Here is a 17,895-nt window from a genome sequence, read left to right as displayed (position 1 = left end):
TGGCGTGGGGCGTGAGGGATTGGTGGACGTGCTGGTTTGGCTCACCCCGACCCTCCTCAGGGGCGAGCCTTGTCTTTTAGTGGACAGGCCGCTGCACGTTGTCCACCCCCGCCACAGTAGAGGCAGAGCCCCTCATCCATCCGGCGCCTCTTTTCTGAGCTGCATTGGCTCCTCCTCCACCGGCGGGGACTCCTAACTGAGGGGCGGAAGGAAAACCGCTGCTCCGAGCGCTGCGGCCACTAGAGAGGAGGCCACTTGTTGCGCAGCTTCATCTCGATCCTGGTGACCATGGCGATGACCGCGTCTAGCCCCTCCGGGAGCTCGAGGGGAATGAGCATGGTCCGCAGGCGCGGGGAGAGACCCTCGAGGAAGACTTGGGTGAGGACGGTCCCCTTCCAGCGACACTCTGCGGCCAGCGTGCGGAACCGGATAGCATAGTCACTCACGTGCTGGGACCCTTGGCAGAGACGGAGAAGAGCAGATGCCGCTTCCTCCCGGGAATGATGCGCTGGAACGCCATCGCCGTCGCTACGCAGAGACGCACAGGGGCGACCAGTTCCGCCATTCCACCGTGGCCCAATCTGCTGCCCGCCCGCTCAGCAGCAAGATGATGTAAGCCACTCTGGAGCGCTCGATGGGAAAGGTGGCGTAGTTCAGTTCGAAGTGGAGACTGCACATGGTGAGGAAGCCCCGGAAATCTCCAGAGTCACCGGAGAAACACTCGGGCCGTTGCAGGACGATCATGGACGAGTGTGGGACAAGAACGACGACCACGGCGGACTCACTGGTGGAAGCGGGAGCTGGTGCTGCGGTCCCGGCAGTGGCCTTCAAGACCTGGAGTTGGGCCGACATCTGGTGTCCCAGACTCTGGATCATGGAGCCCTATTGCGTCACCATGGTTTCCATGCCTAGCTGCAGCGTTGCTAGGGTGTAAGTGTTCCTCGCCGTCTGCTCCTGGTGTGTACATGGAGCGTCGCGAAGAGGACTCTCTGCTGGGTTCATCGTGGTCTTGTTGTTCTGTCACGATGGGGAACGGAGAAACCCAGGCGCAGAGGTAATTGCTGAAACTTGGTTTTATTCGATGGGGAAGGCAGAGGCATAGTCAGACAGTCCAGGAATCGGCCTCAAAAGGCTAAAAACATGGGCTCAGCAAACTCGGCGTCAAGGGGCAGAAACAGATCGAGAACACATAAGCAGGAATGGAGTCTTGGTCTGGACAAGGTAAGGAGACAGGGTAGAGATGCAGGAATACTCAACGGCAGGGCTCTGGTTAATGGGAAATGGTGACAACAAGACAATGGACGTGACAGAGTGGGGGCGTAAGAAGACAGGGGACCAATCAGCAGCAGCTGGGGGCGGGACTAAGAAGACACGGCTGGACCAATCACTACTCAGACAGGAGGAAGTAAGACTAGCACAGACACAGAAGGGAGCGGATTTCACAATAAAACCGGAAACACAAGGAGGAACAAGTAGACTCATGACAGAAAATGTAACAAATATTGAATAATTGAAATGAAAATAAAATAAATATTGAATAATTAAAATGAAAATAAAACAAATATTGAATAATTGAAATGAATTCAACCTTCAATATTCTGATGACATTGATTTACTTCCATAGATTTTAAGGTTCAGGTGAACGAAGTAAATAAACACATGTCGTTGCACAAGAATGTTTGACTATTTTATAAAAACATATTTCGTTTAAATATTTTAATTGTGTTTTATTGTTTATTGTTGATGTTTTATTTATTATTTTTAAATGTGGCAGAAAAACAACTCAAAAATGTGACAACAGTTTTATTAGGTCATGAAAAATTCCGTCACCACAGCGCCACCACCAGGTCGCTCCTTTATAAACACACACCTTCTTCCCAAACACAACAGCGTCAACACAATCAATATATTTTCACGGCCATTACTTTTCAAGATGTCGTCGTAAGTGCAAGGTTCACTCGGTGAACGAGGTCATGACACAACTAATCCTGCAGGTGGCGCCACAGAGTCGCCTCTACAGCAGCAGCTCCTGCAGGTGACCCAGCGTCTCCCTCAAGGTCACGGCGAGCGTCTCGGCGTTGGTCTCCTCGCAGCAGTTGAAGGCGCTGACGGAGAAGTGCACGTGATCCTCCTGAGGGTTGTAACACACGGCGTAACCGTCCGGAACCAGAGGTCCGAAGACCATGACGCTGTCGGTGTTCGCTGGAACCTGGAAGAAGTGAAAGTGTCTCGATCAGAAACATGTTTGATAAATGATCAATACGGGTTGAGAAAGGTCAACATCATTTGTTCTTTAATTCATTTGAAGTAGTTGATTTGTTCATTTTAGTGTCACAGTGACTGGTTTTATTTGTTTGGATTTAATTCACTATTTTTCACTTGTTTTTACAAAACTGGTAAAACATGTTTTCAGAAAAGTGAGGTAACAAAACACTTTGATTCTATTAAAGATTTGACCAAAGACCAACACAATTGTTTCAAGTCTCCTTACACATATTCACACAAACACATTCACACACACATAACTATGATCAGGGCCATGTTTCAGTTCTTGTTCTTCTAGATCTCAGTGCATTTGACACTGTTGACACCAAATCCTTCTACAGAGGCTAGAAAACCATTTAGGCATTCGTGGAACTAAACTGGTTTAAATCTTACTTGTCGGATAGAACGCATGTACATGTCAACCACCTCTCATCGACACACACTAAGGTCAGCTATGGTGTCCCACAAGGTTGTGTTCTTGGTCCAATACTATTCACAATCTATATGCTCCCACTAGGGGACTTGATCAGAAGACACTCTATAAACTTTCACTGTTATGCTGATGACACCCAACTCTACTTGTCCATGAAGCCAGATGAAAGAAATCAGCTACACAACTACAGTCCTGTATCACACATATCAACAGCTACACAACTACAGTCCTGTATTACACATATCAACAGCTACACAACTACAGTCCTGTATTATACATATCAACAGCTACACAACTACAGTCCTGTATTACACATATCAACAGCTACACAACTACAGTCCTGTATCACACATATCAACAGCTACACAACTACAGTCCTGTATTACACATATCAACAGCTACACAACTACAGTCCTGTATTACACATATCAACAGCTACACAACTACAGTCCTGTATTACACATATCAACAGCTACACAACTACAGTCCTGTATTACACATATCAACAGCTACACAACTACAGTCCTGTATTACACATATCAACAGCTACACAACTACAGTCCTGTATTACACATATCAACAGCTACACAACTACAGTCCTGTATTACACATATCAACAGCTACACAACTACAGTCCTGTATTACACATATCAACAGCTACACAACTACAGTCCTGTATTACACATATCAACAGCTACACAACTACAGTCCTGTATCACACATATCAACAGCTACACAACTACAGTCCTGTATTACACATATCAACAGCTACACAACTACAGTCCTGTATCACAAATATCAACAGCTACACAACTACAGTCCTGTATTACACATATCAACAGCTACACAACTACAGTCCTGTATTACACATATCAACAGCTACACAACTACAGTCCTGTATTACACATATCAACAGCTACACAACTACAGTCCTGTATTACACATATCAACAGCTACACAACTACAGTCCTGTATCACACATATCAACAGCTACACAACTACAGTCCTGTATTACACATATCAACAGCTACACAACTACAGTCCTGTATTACACATATCAACAGCTACACAACTACAGTCCTGTATTACACATATCAACAGCTACACAACTACAGTCCTGTATCACACATATCAACAGCTACACAACTACAGTCCTGTATTACACATATCAACAGCTACACAACTACAGTCCTGTATTACACATATCAACAGCTACACAACTACAGTCCTGTATTACACATATCAACAGCTACACAACTACAGTCCTGTATCACACATATCAACAGCTACACAACTACAGTCCTGTATTACACATATCAACAGCTACACAACTACAGTCCTGTATTACACATATCAACAGCTACACAACTACAGTCCTGTATCACAGATATCAAGTCCTGGATGACCAAAAACTTCCTCCTACTGAACTCGGAAAAGACTGAGGTTTTACTAATTGGTCCGCAACATCTCAGACAATCATAGGGAAACGTGTTTCTCGATGTATATGACAATAAACACTTTGAATCTTGAATCTAGCTTTACATCATGGACTTGCTCCTGCTACTAGCACCACTGTAAAGAATCTGGGTGCTTTGACGAGGACTTATCATTTAACTCACACATAAAACAAATCTCACAGACTGCTTACTTCCACCTTCGTAACATTTCAAAAATCAGGCACTTCCTTCCTTTAGATGATGCTGAGAAGCTCATCCATGCTTTTGTTACCTCCAGGCTGGACTATTGTAACTCTCTTCTGTCTAAATGTTCTAAAAAGTCTCTCAGAATCTTCAGCTCATTCATCTGCAGCTCGTGTCCTGACTAAGACTAAGAGGCGCGAACACACCTGTACTGTCTTCCCTACATTGGCTTCCTGTAGAATTTAGAATACAATTTAAAATCCTTCTCCTAACCTATAAAGCCTTACATGGTCTAGCACCAACATACATTAAATATTTAATCCAAACTTACCAACCCTCTAGGACCTTACGATCCTTAAACTCTGATCTATTAGTTATACCACAAATCTCTAAATGTAGATTTGGAGCCAGGGCCTTCAGTTTTGAAGCCCCTCTGCTGTGGAACAAACTACCGGCTTCAGTCCGGAGGGCAGACACCCTCTCTATGTTTAAAAATAATCTTAAAACCTTACTTTTCGATAAAGCCTATAACTAACCTAACTGTTTATCTTTAGCTGCTATAACTAACTTAACTGTTTATCTTAGCTGCTATAACTAACTTAACTGTTTATCTTTAGCTGCTATAACTAACTTAACTGTTTATCTTTAGCTGCTATAACTAACTTAACTGTTTATCTTTAGCTGCTATAACTAACTTAACTGTTTATCTTTAGCTGCTATAACTAACCTAACTGTTTATCTTTAGCTGCTATAACTAACTTAACTGTTTATCTTTAGCTGCTATAACTAACCTAACTGTTTATCTTTAGCTGCTATAACTAACTTAACTGTTTATCTTAGCTGCTATAACTAACTTAACTGTTTATCTTTAGCTGCTATAACTAACTTAACTGTTTATCTTTAGCTGCTATAACTAACTTAAATGTTTATCTTTAGCTGCTATAGGCTGAGAATGCTGGAGGAGTTTTAGACTCCAGCTCTGTATATCCTTCTTTTCTTCATTACATTCATCACCTGTTTAAACAACTTTTTATTTCTCTCAGGAGCCCCAGGACCTCCAGAGCTGCTGCTGATCCAGGATCTTCACCACGTCATCAGTTCTCTCCAGTACCTCCATGGACTCTCCTACACTATCCTCTTTTTTTTTTCTCACTATAATTTCCCTCACTCCTCTCCTTATCCATCTGTCTACCCCCCCATCCTTCCTCCCAGCCGGTCACAGCAGGAGTCAACAATGAGTCTGGTTCTGCTCCAGGTTTCTTCTAAAAATAAGTTTTTCCTTCGCCATAGTTCACTGTACAGTGTTTCGCTTCTTGCTCTTTGTTGAATTGATCTATTTTTCCTTAATCAACTATACTTTTACTTCAACTGTAAAGTGTCTTGAGATCACTTTGTTATGATAAGACACTTTAAATAAAATGGAATTGAAAATGAATTGAATTACACACACAAGCAACCACACACATTCACACCCACAACCACACACGCACCTTAACACACACACACACAAACAATCTTTTATCTGGTGCTGTTAGATTGGAAATTATTCTACACTATACGTATACGCCATAGTTAAATTAATACTAAAAAGATAATCAAAATATAAAGTATAAATGACTAGTGTCATCTAAGAGCTTAAACGTTTGAATACACATTCACAACCAACATTTCACTCCAGACTGATACACTGTTTCAAGAAAAGCTTGGAGCAGACTTAGAGCCGAACAGCGATTAATTTAAACATCTGTCCGTCTCCCCGGCTCACACCTGTGGGCGTGAAACAAAAGAGCAAAACGGAACACACCCAAAAAAGGGGGGCTGGAAGACAAAGGAACTTGCCCACACAACAGGGAAGCAAGGAAGTTACTCTCCAGGTGACCCGAGACAGGAACTAACGTGAAAGAACCACTGCCCCGGAAGAGATGACCCCCTGGACAGGAAACTTTCCCTTAAATATAGCGATGCTCTATAGTACTGGACCGTCTTTCCCGGAGCTATTGACCTGTAGAGCTGCCAGCAAAGATCGAGTCCAATCGATCATAAAAGCTTGTATTTTGTTTGACTTGTAGCGGCGAATAAACGACCCGTACACTCTGAATTGATCCTTTTCTCTCCACAAAGCAAAGTATTAAGACCCGGAGGTGACGTCGAGTTGGAGCGACGGAAACGGACTCCGGTTTTATCCGTTTTAGTGCGTTTAGGTTCATGTGAAAAGGAATTTACTTTAATGTTAGAATCATCTTAAAGTTATAATAAGTCTCTATCAATGTCAAATAAACTAAGACCTTTAGCTTCTCCTCGATCGACCTCTTGTTTACACACAATAAAACATTTTCACATGTTTGTACTTGAGGAACAGTTCAAGGCTTGAACGCAGAATGATTGACAGGCCGATCCACACAACACAACGTCAATCATAGTAAAGACAACATCAGTAAATAGACGACACAGGTCACGACGACATTTGATCTGCGTCATGTGATTGACGTCATGTGACCGGCGTCATGTGATTGACGTCATGTGATCGACGTCATGTGATCGGCGTCATGTGATCGACGTCATGTGACCGACGTCATGTGATCGGGGTCGTGTGATCGGTGTTGTGTGATCTGCGTCATTTGACCGACGTCATGTGATCGGTGTTGTGGGATCTACGTCATGTGACCGACGTCATGTGATTTGCGTCATGTGACCGACGTCATGTGATCGGCGTCATGTGACCGGCGTCATGTGACCGGCGTCATGTGATCGACGTCATGTGACCGACGTCATGTGATCGGCGTCATGTGATCGACGTCATGTGACCGACGTCATGTGATCGGGGTCGTGTGATCGGTGTTGTGTGATCTGCGTCATTTGACCGACGTCATGTGATCGGTGTTGTGGGATCTACGTCATGTGACCGACGTCATGTGATTTGCGTCATGTGACCGACGTCATGTGATCGGCGTCATGTGACCGGCGTCATGTGACCGACGTCATGTGATCGACGTCATGTGACCGACGTCATGTGATCGGCGTCATGTGACCGACGTCATGTGACCGGCGTCATGTGATCTGCGTCGTGTGATTTGCGTCATGTGACCGACGTCGTGTGATCGGCGTCATGTGACCGACGTCATGTGATCGGCGTCGTGTGATCGACGTCATGTGATCGGCGTCATGTGACCGACGTCATGTGACCGACATCATGTGACCGACGTCATGTGATCGGCGTCATGTGACCGGCGTCATGTGATCGGCGTCATGTGACCGACGTTGTGTGATGGGCGTCATGTGACCGACGTCATGTGATTGGCGTCATGTGACCGACGTCATGTGACCGACGTCATGTGATCGGCGTCATGTGATCGGCGTCGTGTGATCGACGTCATGTGATCCTCGTACCTGACCCGTTCGCAGCTTCCAGTGCGTGGCCAGACCATAGGCCGTGTCCATGAAGATCTTAGGAACACTGCGTCCCTCCTGGATGGCCTGGAGCTTCAGGCCCAGCAGGTGCCGGTCCACGCCGTGACCCTGCAGCGCCTGACACACAAAGAAATGCAATAAAGAAATGCATGGTACCTTATTTAGAAACCATATAAAAGAGTCCTTCGAAGGTCCTACCTGGTCGGTCAGAGCCGAGTAAGCGTCGACAGCTTCTCTGAACAGATGGACTTTTGCTTCGCGCTGCAACAAACACACGCGTGTCGTCAGTTGGCGTGTCGGCGCGTCACAAGATGTCGACTCTTACGGAGACGGACGCGTCGTCGAAGGCGAGGATGAACTTCAGGGTCTGAACTGTGGGCGAACGGATGAACTCGGTTCTTCCTCCTCGGAACATGCGCTGAGACGCGATGTCACAGGCCGGGACCACCTCGTCGTGGACTCTGGTCGAGAGAACTTCCATTCAGGACGGATTACAAAACATACACCATCTCACTCATGGTGCAGGAACACATCCATCCAGCTCATTTAAATAGAGTATGAAGTCAACAATTAAATCCAATTAACATGAAAATATATTCACATTTTGCACATATTAATGCAACCTAAGACTGAAGGAAGATTTTACTTTGTAAATTTATTAGGCCTGAGATCAAAAAAGAACTAAGACTTTGACTTTTATCGAGTTCGACAGACGTGGTCTAGAACAGTGTTCTGTGGTTGACCACCAGGGGGCGCATTGAGAAAATTGGAGAGAAGGGATTAAATACATCAGTATAAAATGTAATTATAATAACAAATTAAAAAGCATATTTGTATACGATTATTTACTGTATTACCTGGACTATAAGCCTCATTTAGTTTTCCAACCAAAACTATAATATTATATTCTGGAGAACTTTAATAAGTGAACGTTATAAAGAGTTTTCTTGAGCGAACAACTCACGGAGCTCGTTGCTGCCGCGCACTTCGCAGTCAACTTTGACCTCGCAGTGCGAAGCGTTACTATAACAACGTGAACACCTTCACCAACATCACTGCGGTTGGCTGACTGAAGAACTCTCCAGATGTTGGTGTCAACAGTTCCGTGAGAGCAGGACAGGAAGTGAACACACGTCCGCTCTGGTAGGAGAACTCACATTTCTTACATCCTTAAAACTCTTCACTGGCTAAACCAGTTAATTGTGTCGTCTTTTATGTTTTATAACTTGAATGCGCTTTGATCAGATTTTTTTGTTTCGCTTAATGCGCCTCATGATCTGCTTCTGCTTCATACATGAAAGAAACGACAAAATTGACAAAAGTGCGCCATATAGTCCGGAGAATACAGAGCGACAGCACCTGTGCTCACCTGTAGAAGGCGAGCTGCAGCGCCACCTGGATGAAGGAGTTTGGACTCAGGTTGTGCTGCTTCGGAAGTTCTTTGCCAAAGTTTGTGAAGTTGAAAACGTTCACGTCCAAGTCGTTGATCAATCTGTTGGAGAAGAATAGATGAAGAGTAGAATCAATGTGTTGAAGGAGAATAGATGAAGAGTAGAATCAATGTGTTGGAGAAGAATAGATGAAGAGTAGAATCAATCTGTTGGAGAAGAATAGATGAAGAGTAGAATCAATGTGTTGAAGGAGAATAGATGAAGAGTAGAATCAATGTGTTTGACAAGAATAGATGAAGAGTAGAATCAATGTGTTGGAGAAGAATAGATGAAGAGTAGAATCAATGTGTTGAAGGAGAATAGATGAAGAGTAGAATCAATGTGTTGAAGGAGAATAGATGAAGAGTAGAATCAATGTGTTTGACAAGAATAGATGAAGAGTAGAATCAATGTGTTTGAGAAGAATAGATGAAGAGTAGAATCAATGTGTTCGACAAGAATAGATGAAGAGTAGAATCAATCTGTTGGAGAAGAATAGATGAAGAGTAGAATCAATGTGTTTGACAAGAATAGATGAAGAGTAGAATCAATCTGTTGGAGAAGAATAGATGAAGAGTAGAATCAATGTGTTGAAGGAGAATAGATGAAGAGTAGAATCAATGTGTTTGACAAGAATAGATGAAGAGTAGAATCAATGTGTTGGAGAAGAATAGATGAAGAGTAGAATCAATGTGTTGGAGAAGAATAGATGAAGAGTAGAATCAATGTGTTGAAGGAGAATAGATGAAGAGTAGAATCAATGTGTTGAAGGAGAATAGATGAAGAGTAGAATAAATGTGTTGGAGAAGAATAGATGAAGAGTAGAATCAATCTGTTGGAGAAGAATAGATGAAGAGTAGAATCAATGTGTTGGAGAAGAATAGATGAAGAGTAGAATCAATGTGTTTGAGAAGAATAGATGAAGAGTAGAATCAATGTGTTGAAGGAGAATAGATGAAGAGTAGAATCAATGTGTTTGAGAAGAATAGATGAAGAGTAGAATCAATGTGTTTGACAAGAATAGATGAAGAGTAGAATCAATGTGTTCGACAAGAATAGATGAAGAGTAGAATCAATGTGTTCGACAAGAATAGATGAAGAGTAGAATCAATGTGTTGGAGAAGAATAGATGAAGAGTAGAATCAATGTGTTTGAGAAGAATAGATGAAGAGTAGAATCAATGTGTTGAAGGAGAATAGATGAAGAGTAGAATCAATGTGTTGGAGAAGAATAGATGAAGAGTAGAATCAATGTGTTTGACAAGAATAGATGAAGAGTAGAATCAATGTGTTCGACAAGAATAGATGAAGAGTAGAATCAATGTGTTGAAGGAGAATAGATGAAGAGTAGAATCAATGTGTTTGACAAGAATAGATGAAGAGTAGAATCAATGTGTTGGAGAAGAATAGATGAAGAGTAGAATCAATGTGTTGGAGAAGAATAGATGAAGAGTAGAATCAATGTGTTCGACAAGAATAGATGAAGAGTAGAATCAATGTGTTGGAGAAGAATAGATGAAGAGTAGAATCAATGTGTTGGAGAAGAATAGATGAAGAGTAGAATCAATGTGTTTGACAAGAATAGATGAAGAGTAGAATCAATGTGTTGAAGGAGAATAGATGAAGAGTAGAATCAATGTGTTGGAGAAGAATAGATGAAGAGTAGAATCAATGTGTTTGACAAGAATAGATGAAGAGTAGAATCAATGTGTTCGACAAGAATAGATGAAGAGTAGAATCAATGTGTTGAAGGAGAATAGATGAAGAGTAGAATCAATGTGTTGGAGAAGAATAGATGAAGAGTAGAATCAATGTGTTGGACAAGAATAGATGAAGAGTAGAATCAATGTGTTGGAGAAGAATAGATGAAGAGTAGAATCAATGTGTTTGACAAGAATAGATGAAGAGTAGAATCAATGTGTTGGAGAAGAATAGATGAAGAGTAGAATCAATGTGTTTGAGAAGAATAGATGAAGAGTAGAATCAATGTGTTGGAGAAGAATAGATGAAGAGTAGAATCAATGTGTTGGAGAAGAATAGATGAAGAGTAGAATCAATGTGTTGGAGAAGAATAGATGAAGAGTAGAATCAATGTGTTGGAGAAGAATAGATGAAGAGTAGAATCAATGTGTTGGAGAAGAATAGATGAAGAGTAGAATCAATGTGTTTGAGAATAATAGATGAAGAGTAGAATCAATGTGTTGGAGAAGAATAGATGAAGAGTAGAATCAATGTGTTGGAGAAGAATAGATGAAGAGTAGAATCAATGTGTTGGAGAAGAATAGATGAAGAGTAGAATCAATCTGTTGGAGAAGAATAGATGAAGAGTAGAATCAATGTGTTGGAGAAGAATAGATGAAGAGTAGAATCAATGTGTTTGACAAGAATAGATGAAGAGTAGAATCAATGTGTTGGAGAAGAATAGATGAAGAGTAGAATCAATGTGTTTGACAAGAATAGATGAAGAGTAGAATCAATGTGTTGGAGAAGAATAGATGAAGAGTAGAATCAATGTGTTTGACAAGAATAGATGAAGAGTAGAATCAATGTGTTGGAGAAGAATAGATGAAGAGTAGAATCAATGTGTTTGAGAAGAATAGATGAAGAGTAGAATCAATGTGTTGAAGGAGAATAGATGAAGAGTAGAATCAATGTGTTGAAGGAGAATAGATGAAGAGTAGAATCAATGTGTTGGAGAAGAATAGATGAAGAGTAGAATCAATGTGTTGAAGGAGAATAGATGAAGAGTAGAATCAATGTGTTGAAGGAGAATAGATGAAGAGTAGAATCAATGTGTTGGAGAAGAATAGATGAAGAGTAGAATCAATGTGTTGGAGAAGAATAGATGAAGAGTAGAATCAATGTGTTGAAGGAGAATAGATGAAGAGTATAATCAATGTGTTGGAGAAGAATAGATGAAGAGTAGAATCAATGTGTTGGAGAAGAATAGATGAAGAGTAGAATCAATGTGTTTGACAAGAATAGATGAAGAGTAGAATCAATGTGTTGGAGAAGAATAGATGAAGAGTAGAATCAATGTGTTGAAGGAGAATAGATGAAGAGTAGAATCAATGTGTTTGACAAGAATAGATGAAGAGTAGAATCAATGTGTTTGAGAAGAATAGATGAAGAGTAGAATCAATGTGTTGGAGAAGAATAGATGAAGAGTAGAATCAATGTGTTTGACAAGAATAGATGAAGAGTAGAATCAATGTGTTGGAGAAGAATAGATGAAGAGTAGAATCAATGTGTTGAAGGAGAATAGATGAAGAGTAGAATCAATGTGTTTGACAAGAATAGATGAAGAGTAGAATCAATGTGTTCGACAAGAATAGATGAAGAGTAGAATCAATGTGTTCGACAAGAAAAGATGAAGAGTAGAATCAATGTGTTGAAGGAGAATAGATGAAGAGTAGAATCAATGTGTTTGAGAAGAATAGATGAAGAGTAGAATCAATGTGTTCGACAAGAAAAGATGAAGAGTAGAATCAATGTGTTGAAGGAGAATAGATGAAGAGTAGAATCAATGTGTTGAAGGAGAATAGATGAAGAGTAGAATCAATGTGTTTGACAAGAATAGATGAAGAGTAGAATCAATGTGTTCGACAAGAATAGATGAAGAGTAGAATCAATGTGTTCGACAAGAAAAGATGAAGAGTAGAATCAATGTGTTCGACAAGAATAGATGAAGAGTAGAATCAATGTGTTGGAGAAGAATAGATGAAGAGTAGAATCAATGTGTTGGAGAAGAATAGATGAAGAGTAGAATCAATGTGTTTGAGAAGAATAGATGAAGAGTAGAATCAATGTGTTTGAGAAGAATAGATGAAGAGTAGAATCAATGTGTTGGAGAAGAATAGATGAAGAGTAGAATCAATGTGTTGGAGAAGAATAGATGAAGAGTAGAATCAATGTGTTGGAGAAGAATAGATGAAGAGTAGAATCAATGTGTTGGAGAAGAATAGATGAAGAGTAGAATCAATGTGTTCGACAAGAAAAGATGAAGAGTAGAATCAATGTGTTGGAGAAGAATAGATGAAGAGTAGAATCAATGTGTTGGAGAAGAATAGATGAAGAGTAGAATCAATGTGTTCGACAAGAAAAGATGAAGAGTAGAATCAATGTGTTGAAGGAGAATAGATGAAGAGTAGAATCAATGTGTTGAAGGAGAATAGATGAAGAGTAGAATCAATGTGTTGAAGGAGAATAGATGAAGAGTAGAATCAATGTGTTGAAGGAGAATAGATGAAGAGTAGAATCAATGTGTTGAAGGAGAATAGATGAAGAGTAGAATCAATGTGTTGAAGGAGAATAGATGAAGAGTAGAATCAATGTGTTGAAGGAGAATAGATGAAGAGTAGAATCAATGTGTTGGAGAAGAATAGATGAAGAGTAGAATCAATGTGTTGGAGAAGAATAGATGAAGAGTAGAATCAATGTGTTGGAGAAGAATAGATGAAGAGTAGAATCAATGTGTTGGAGAAGAATAGATGAAGAGTAGAATCAATGTGTTCGACAAGAATAGATGAAGAGTAGAATCAATGTGTTCGACAAGAATAGATGAAGAGTAGAATCAATGTGTTCGACAAGAATAGATGAAGAGTAGAATCAATGTGTTCGACAAGAATAGATGAAGAGTAGAATCAATGTGTTCGACAAGAAAAGATGAAGAGTAGAATCAAGGGGCCGAATACTTTCACAAGGCACTGTATATACTATCATACGTTGTTTTCCTGTTACGTGACGAAACAATAGAAGATTTGGGATCAAACTCCAGTCCGTGGGAAGGACTTACATGTCCAGGTTCTGCTTGGCGTGTTCGATGTCCCTCTTGATGTCGCGGTCGATGCGGAAGTAGAGCTTCTTGGGCGTGGGCAGCGGCACCAGCGGCGCCCTCTTGGGCTCCGGGTTGTCGCTGCGGTCGAGAGGAGGGTTTATAGTCTCCGGCAGGAAGGTGGAGAACATCACGGAGACATGAAAGGCGAGCGCTCGCTCGTCGAGCATGAAAGGCATGGAAACCATCAAAGAGCGGCGGCGGCTCCTGCTTCGCTTTGTGTCGTAAGAAGAACGTATAAAAGTATACGACGCGGAGCTGCCGCACAGTTAATATGGTCAGAAACGTTCGTGAGAATTTAGCCGTTTTGTCGCCATGTAAGTTCACACCTCACATCCACTCACTTCCACACTCATGCGCCATCTAGCGGCGGGCGGCCATCACTACACCTGTGAAGAATCTAGTTCTGTTCCTCAAGTATGTAAGTGGGGCGCACGGTTCACAGCAAGAAGGTTGCTGGTTCGGTTCCAGGCCAGGTGGAGGCTGTGTGGAGTTTGTTTGTTCCCCCCGTGTTAGTGGGTTTACTCCGGACACTCCGGTTTCCTCCCACAGTCCAGAAACATACAGAGGTCGATTGAGAACTTGAGGGAAAATTGTCCATATGTATGAGTGTGTGTGTGAATGGTTGTCTGTCTTTGTGTGTCCTGAGACCGAATGGCGTTCTGTCCAGGGTGTCCCCTGCCTCTAGCCCTATGATACTGGGATGGACTCCAGTCTCCCCACGACCCCCGTAAAGGGATAAAGCGGTAGTATTGAAGAAACTTAAGAAGTATTGAAGTATATCATCGTCATCAGAAAATGTATTTTTAATTTTTTTTTTTAAATGGTTTGATTAAATAATTTGTATATAGGAAGGGTTAATATATATATATTTTTTATTTTATTTCAATTAAATCTATAAAAAATACAACAAAACGAAACATAATGAAAGCTCAATATTTTCTAAATAAATGTATACATTTATTATAATTACATGTATTGTAATACATTCAGTTGTATGTTAGAATTCAATAAAAGATTAACTTTTTTTTTAAAATATAATTGTATATCTTTTAATTCGTAATCTCTAAATTCAACATATAAATGTGATGATATAGCAAGAACCAGACAATACTTTTCTGGTATCATCTGTTTCTTATATTGAATACAAAAGGCAATCAAAAACATTACTGTACATTAAACATATTCAACCATTTGTATCAGATACAACTATTATGGGCAGCTGTCACTCACTCGTCACAGTCTTTGACAGGCGGTTAAGAAGTCAAACATCTCACCAAAGAGAGTCATCTGTAGACACGAAGACTTCTTAACATCTTCTCTCACGTCAACCTTTTATAAAGTCGTTTGCTCAATTCTTCAGGTAGACCTCGCTCCTCCCAGGTTTAACTTCTCACCCCCCCCCCCTTTTTGTTGTGAGGTCCTCCCAATAGGTGACCTTCCCGTTTGTTGGTTCAATTGAGTTTTTCCTCAATCTGCATCTGAAGTATATGTTCTTTGTTCTCACAGATGGACCTCAAAGCTTCACACAAGCATTTGTATCATGAAGACTTCTCTCCGTAGATGAGCCCAAATCGGAGCAAGAAGAAGTGCCTCAGCATCAGGTGAAGGAAGGAAAAGATGGACTTCCCGCAAGAAGCTACGCAGGTGGAGGAAATGAAGGTTGAGAAGGACACCGAAGACCAGGTCGAAGAGCCAGAGGAACATTTGTCCTCATCCATGATGTCCTCCTCAGAACAGTGTGTTTGTAAACTTCAAAATAAAAGTGAGGAAATGCAGAAGCTGAAGAAAACGTGCGATGAAATGGAGATGGAGACCCAGAGGAGCCAGGAGGCCTGGGAGCTGGAGAGGGCCAAGATGGAGCAGGACAGAGAGGAGTTTCAAACAGAGATTTGGAAACATTGCCGATTAAAAGGAGCCTTCAAGGAGGAAGAGGAAGCCATGAGCATGGACCGGCAGGCCTTCCAGCTGGATAAGGAAGAAATAGACGAGCTGAGGAAGTTCCTGAAGGAAGAAGAAGAATTCATGTGTAAAGAACGAAAGATCTTCCAGGTACAAAAACAGGAAATAGAAGAGTTGAGGAAATTCCTGAAAGACGAGCAGACCTTCATGTCTCAGGAGCGACAAGCGTTCCAAGTTCAGAAAGAAGAAATTGAGGAGCTGAGGACGCTCTTCAGAGATGAAGAAGACTCCATGAGTAAAGAGAAGATGAGCTTTAAGATCCAGAAGAGGGAAATAGAAGAAGTGAGGAAGAGCCTGAAAGACGAAGACGACCGGATGTGCAAGAACCGGAAGTCCTACCAGAGGGAAATGGAAGAAATGGTGGAGCTGAGGAAGACCTACATGCAGGAGCAGATGGACATCCAGCAGAGCTGGGAGGCCCTTGACGTGGAGAAGAAGAACATGGAGAAGGAAAGGGAGGACTTCAAGGTGGACATCTGGAACCACTGTAAGCTCAGGAAGGCCTTCAAAGACGAGGAGGACTCCATGTGCAACGACCGGAAGGCGTACCAGATAGAACAGGAAGAAATCTCTCAGCTCAAGCACTCGCTCCGAGAAGAGCAGGAGTTCATGCTCACGGAGCGACGGAACTTCCACAAACAAAGTCAGGAGATCGAGGAGCTGAGGAAGATCCTGAAGGAGGAGGACGACCACATGTGCAGGAACCGGGAGGCGTACAAGAAGGAGAGAGAAGAAGTATCAGCGCTGAGACAAGCCTTCCTGCAGGAGATGATGGAGATCGAGCAGAGCAGAGAGATCCTGGACGTGGAGAAGAAGCACATGGAGAAGGAGAGAGAAGAGTTCGATCAGGCCCTGAAGAAGCACTGCTCCATCAGAGAGGTCTTCAGAGCGGAGAAAGAGATGATCGAGAGGGACCGGAAGGCGTTTCAGGTGGAGAAGGAGGAGATCGCCATGATGAGGAAAGCATACCTCCGAGAGAAGATGGACATCCAGCTGAGCCGGAGCGGCTTCCAGCAGGAGAGGACTCACATCGAGAAGGAGAGACGGGAGTTTGAGAAGGAACTTCACAACCACAGCGTCAGGAGGAAGGCCTTCAAGGAGGAGGAGGAGTCCATGAGCAAGGACAGGCAGGCCTTCAACAAGGAGAAGGAGAGGATGGCGGAGATCAGAAAGACCTTTGACGAGAAGATGGTGGAGATCCTGCACGACTGGGAGGACCTGGTGCTGGAGAAGAAGAAGATCGAGAAGGAGAGGCAGGACTTCAAGAAGGAACGCTACGAACACTGCATGAAGAGGAAGGCCTTCAAAGACGAAGAGGCCACCATGAGCAGGGAGCGCAGAGCCTTCAAGATGGAGAAGGAGGAAATGGGAATGATGCGGAAAGCCTACCTGAGGGAGAAGGTCTGCATGGACAGAAGGAACAGAACCTTGTCCAAGGACAAGTCGGGCAGCGAGAAGGACCTGAAGAACTCCTCTCTGGGGAAAAGCCAGGACTGGGACAAGAAGAGGTACCACCAGACCTCCAGCATCATCAAACACTTGTTCTCCTACTCGGTGGTCGACGGAGGGAGATGATCCCGACAAGGTTTGACGAACCTGTCGTGACGCGCCGCCAGGGGTCGCTGCTGGGCCCTGAATAAAAGTGTTTGTCTCTGCTCGACCTCCTTCTTTTGACCACGATTGATGGTCACCGAGAGACTCACCTTTGACCTCCCGACATTGACTACACACGTCTACCATCACTCACAGGAAAACCTGCACGACAACACAACGACAACACAACAACAACACAACAACCTGCACCAGCAAAAGACTCGACACACAACGATGTTTAAAAAGAGGCAAAAACAAACCTGGCAACCTGACTCTCGGGGACATGATGATAAATTCAAAAAATGTGTGAAGACTGAGGGAATATTTTTTG

The 17,895-nt window shown here is 42.4% G+C and overlaps 2 protein-coding genes across 2 annotated transcripts in view; one reads left to right on the top strand and one right to left on the bottom strand.

The window, feature by feature from the left end:
- Positions 1–1,788: 1,788 nt before the first annotated feature.
- cratb (carnitine O-acetyltransferase b) overlaps positions 1,789–17,895 on the bottom strand; it is a 32,212-nt gene continuing 16,105 nt past the window's right edge. The window contains exons 10-15 of the mRNA XM_087786139.1: positions 13,971–14,090; positions 9,116–9,238; positions 8,072–8,207; positions 7,945–8,007; positions 7,726–7,863; positions 1,789–2,209 (exon numbers count right to left, since the gene is read on the bottom strand). Coding sequence (XP_087642265.1) covers positions 2,015–2,209; positions 7,726–7,863; positions 7,945–8,007; positions 8,072–8,207; positions 9,116–9,238; positions 13,971–14,090 — 775 coding nt within the window. The 3' untranslated portion in view covers positions 1,789–2,014. The remainder of the gene's footprint in view (positions 2,210–7,725; positions 7,864–7,944; positions 8,008–8,071; positions 8,208–9,115; positions 9,239–13,970; positions 14,091–17,895) is intronic.
- LOC148082986 (uncharacterized) lies at positions 14,101–17,626 on the top strand. The gene is made up of 2 exons (XM_087786138.1): positions 14,101–14,326; positions 15,519–17,626. The coding sequence occupies exon 2, from the start codon at positions 15,630–15,632 to the stop codon at positions 17,544–17,546; it is 1,917 nt and encodes a 638-aa protein (XP_087642264.1). The 5' UTR covers positions 14,101–14,326; positions 15,519–15,629; the 3' UTR covers positions 17,547–17,626.

This window comes from Callionymus lyra, chromosome 3, assembly GCF_982586985.1.
Source record: "Callionymus lyra chromosome 3, fCalLyr1.hap1.1, whole genome shotgun sequence".
Classification (NCBI taxonomy): domain Eukaryota; kingdom Metazoa; phylum Chordata; class Actinopteri; order Syngnathiformes; family Callionymidae; genus Callionymus; species Callionymus lyra.
This window is presented reverse-complemented; position numbering and strand designations above follow the sequence as displayed.

What these genes read in the sequence shown, in the direction of transcription:
- LOC148082986 (XM_087786138.1), top strand. Translation starts at nt 15,630, where the DNA reads ATGGACTTCCCGCAAGAAGCTACGCAGGTGGAGGAAATGAAGGTTGAG.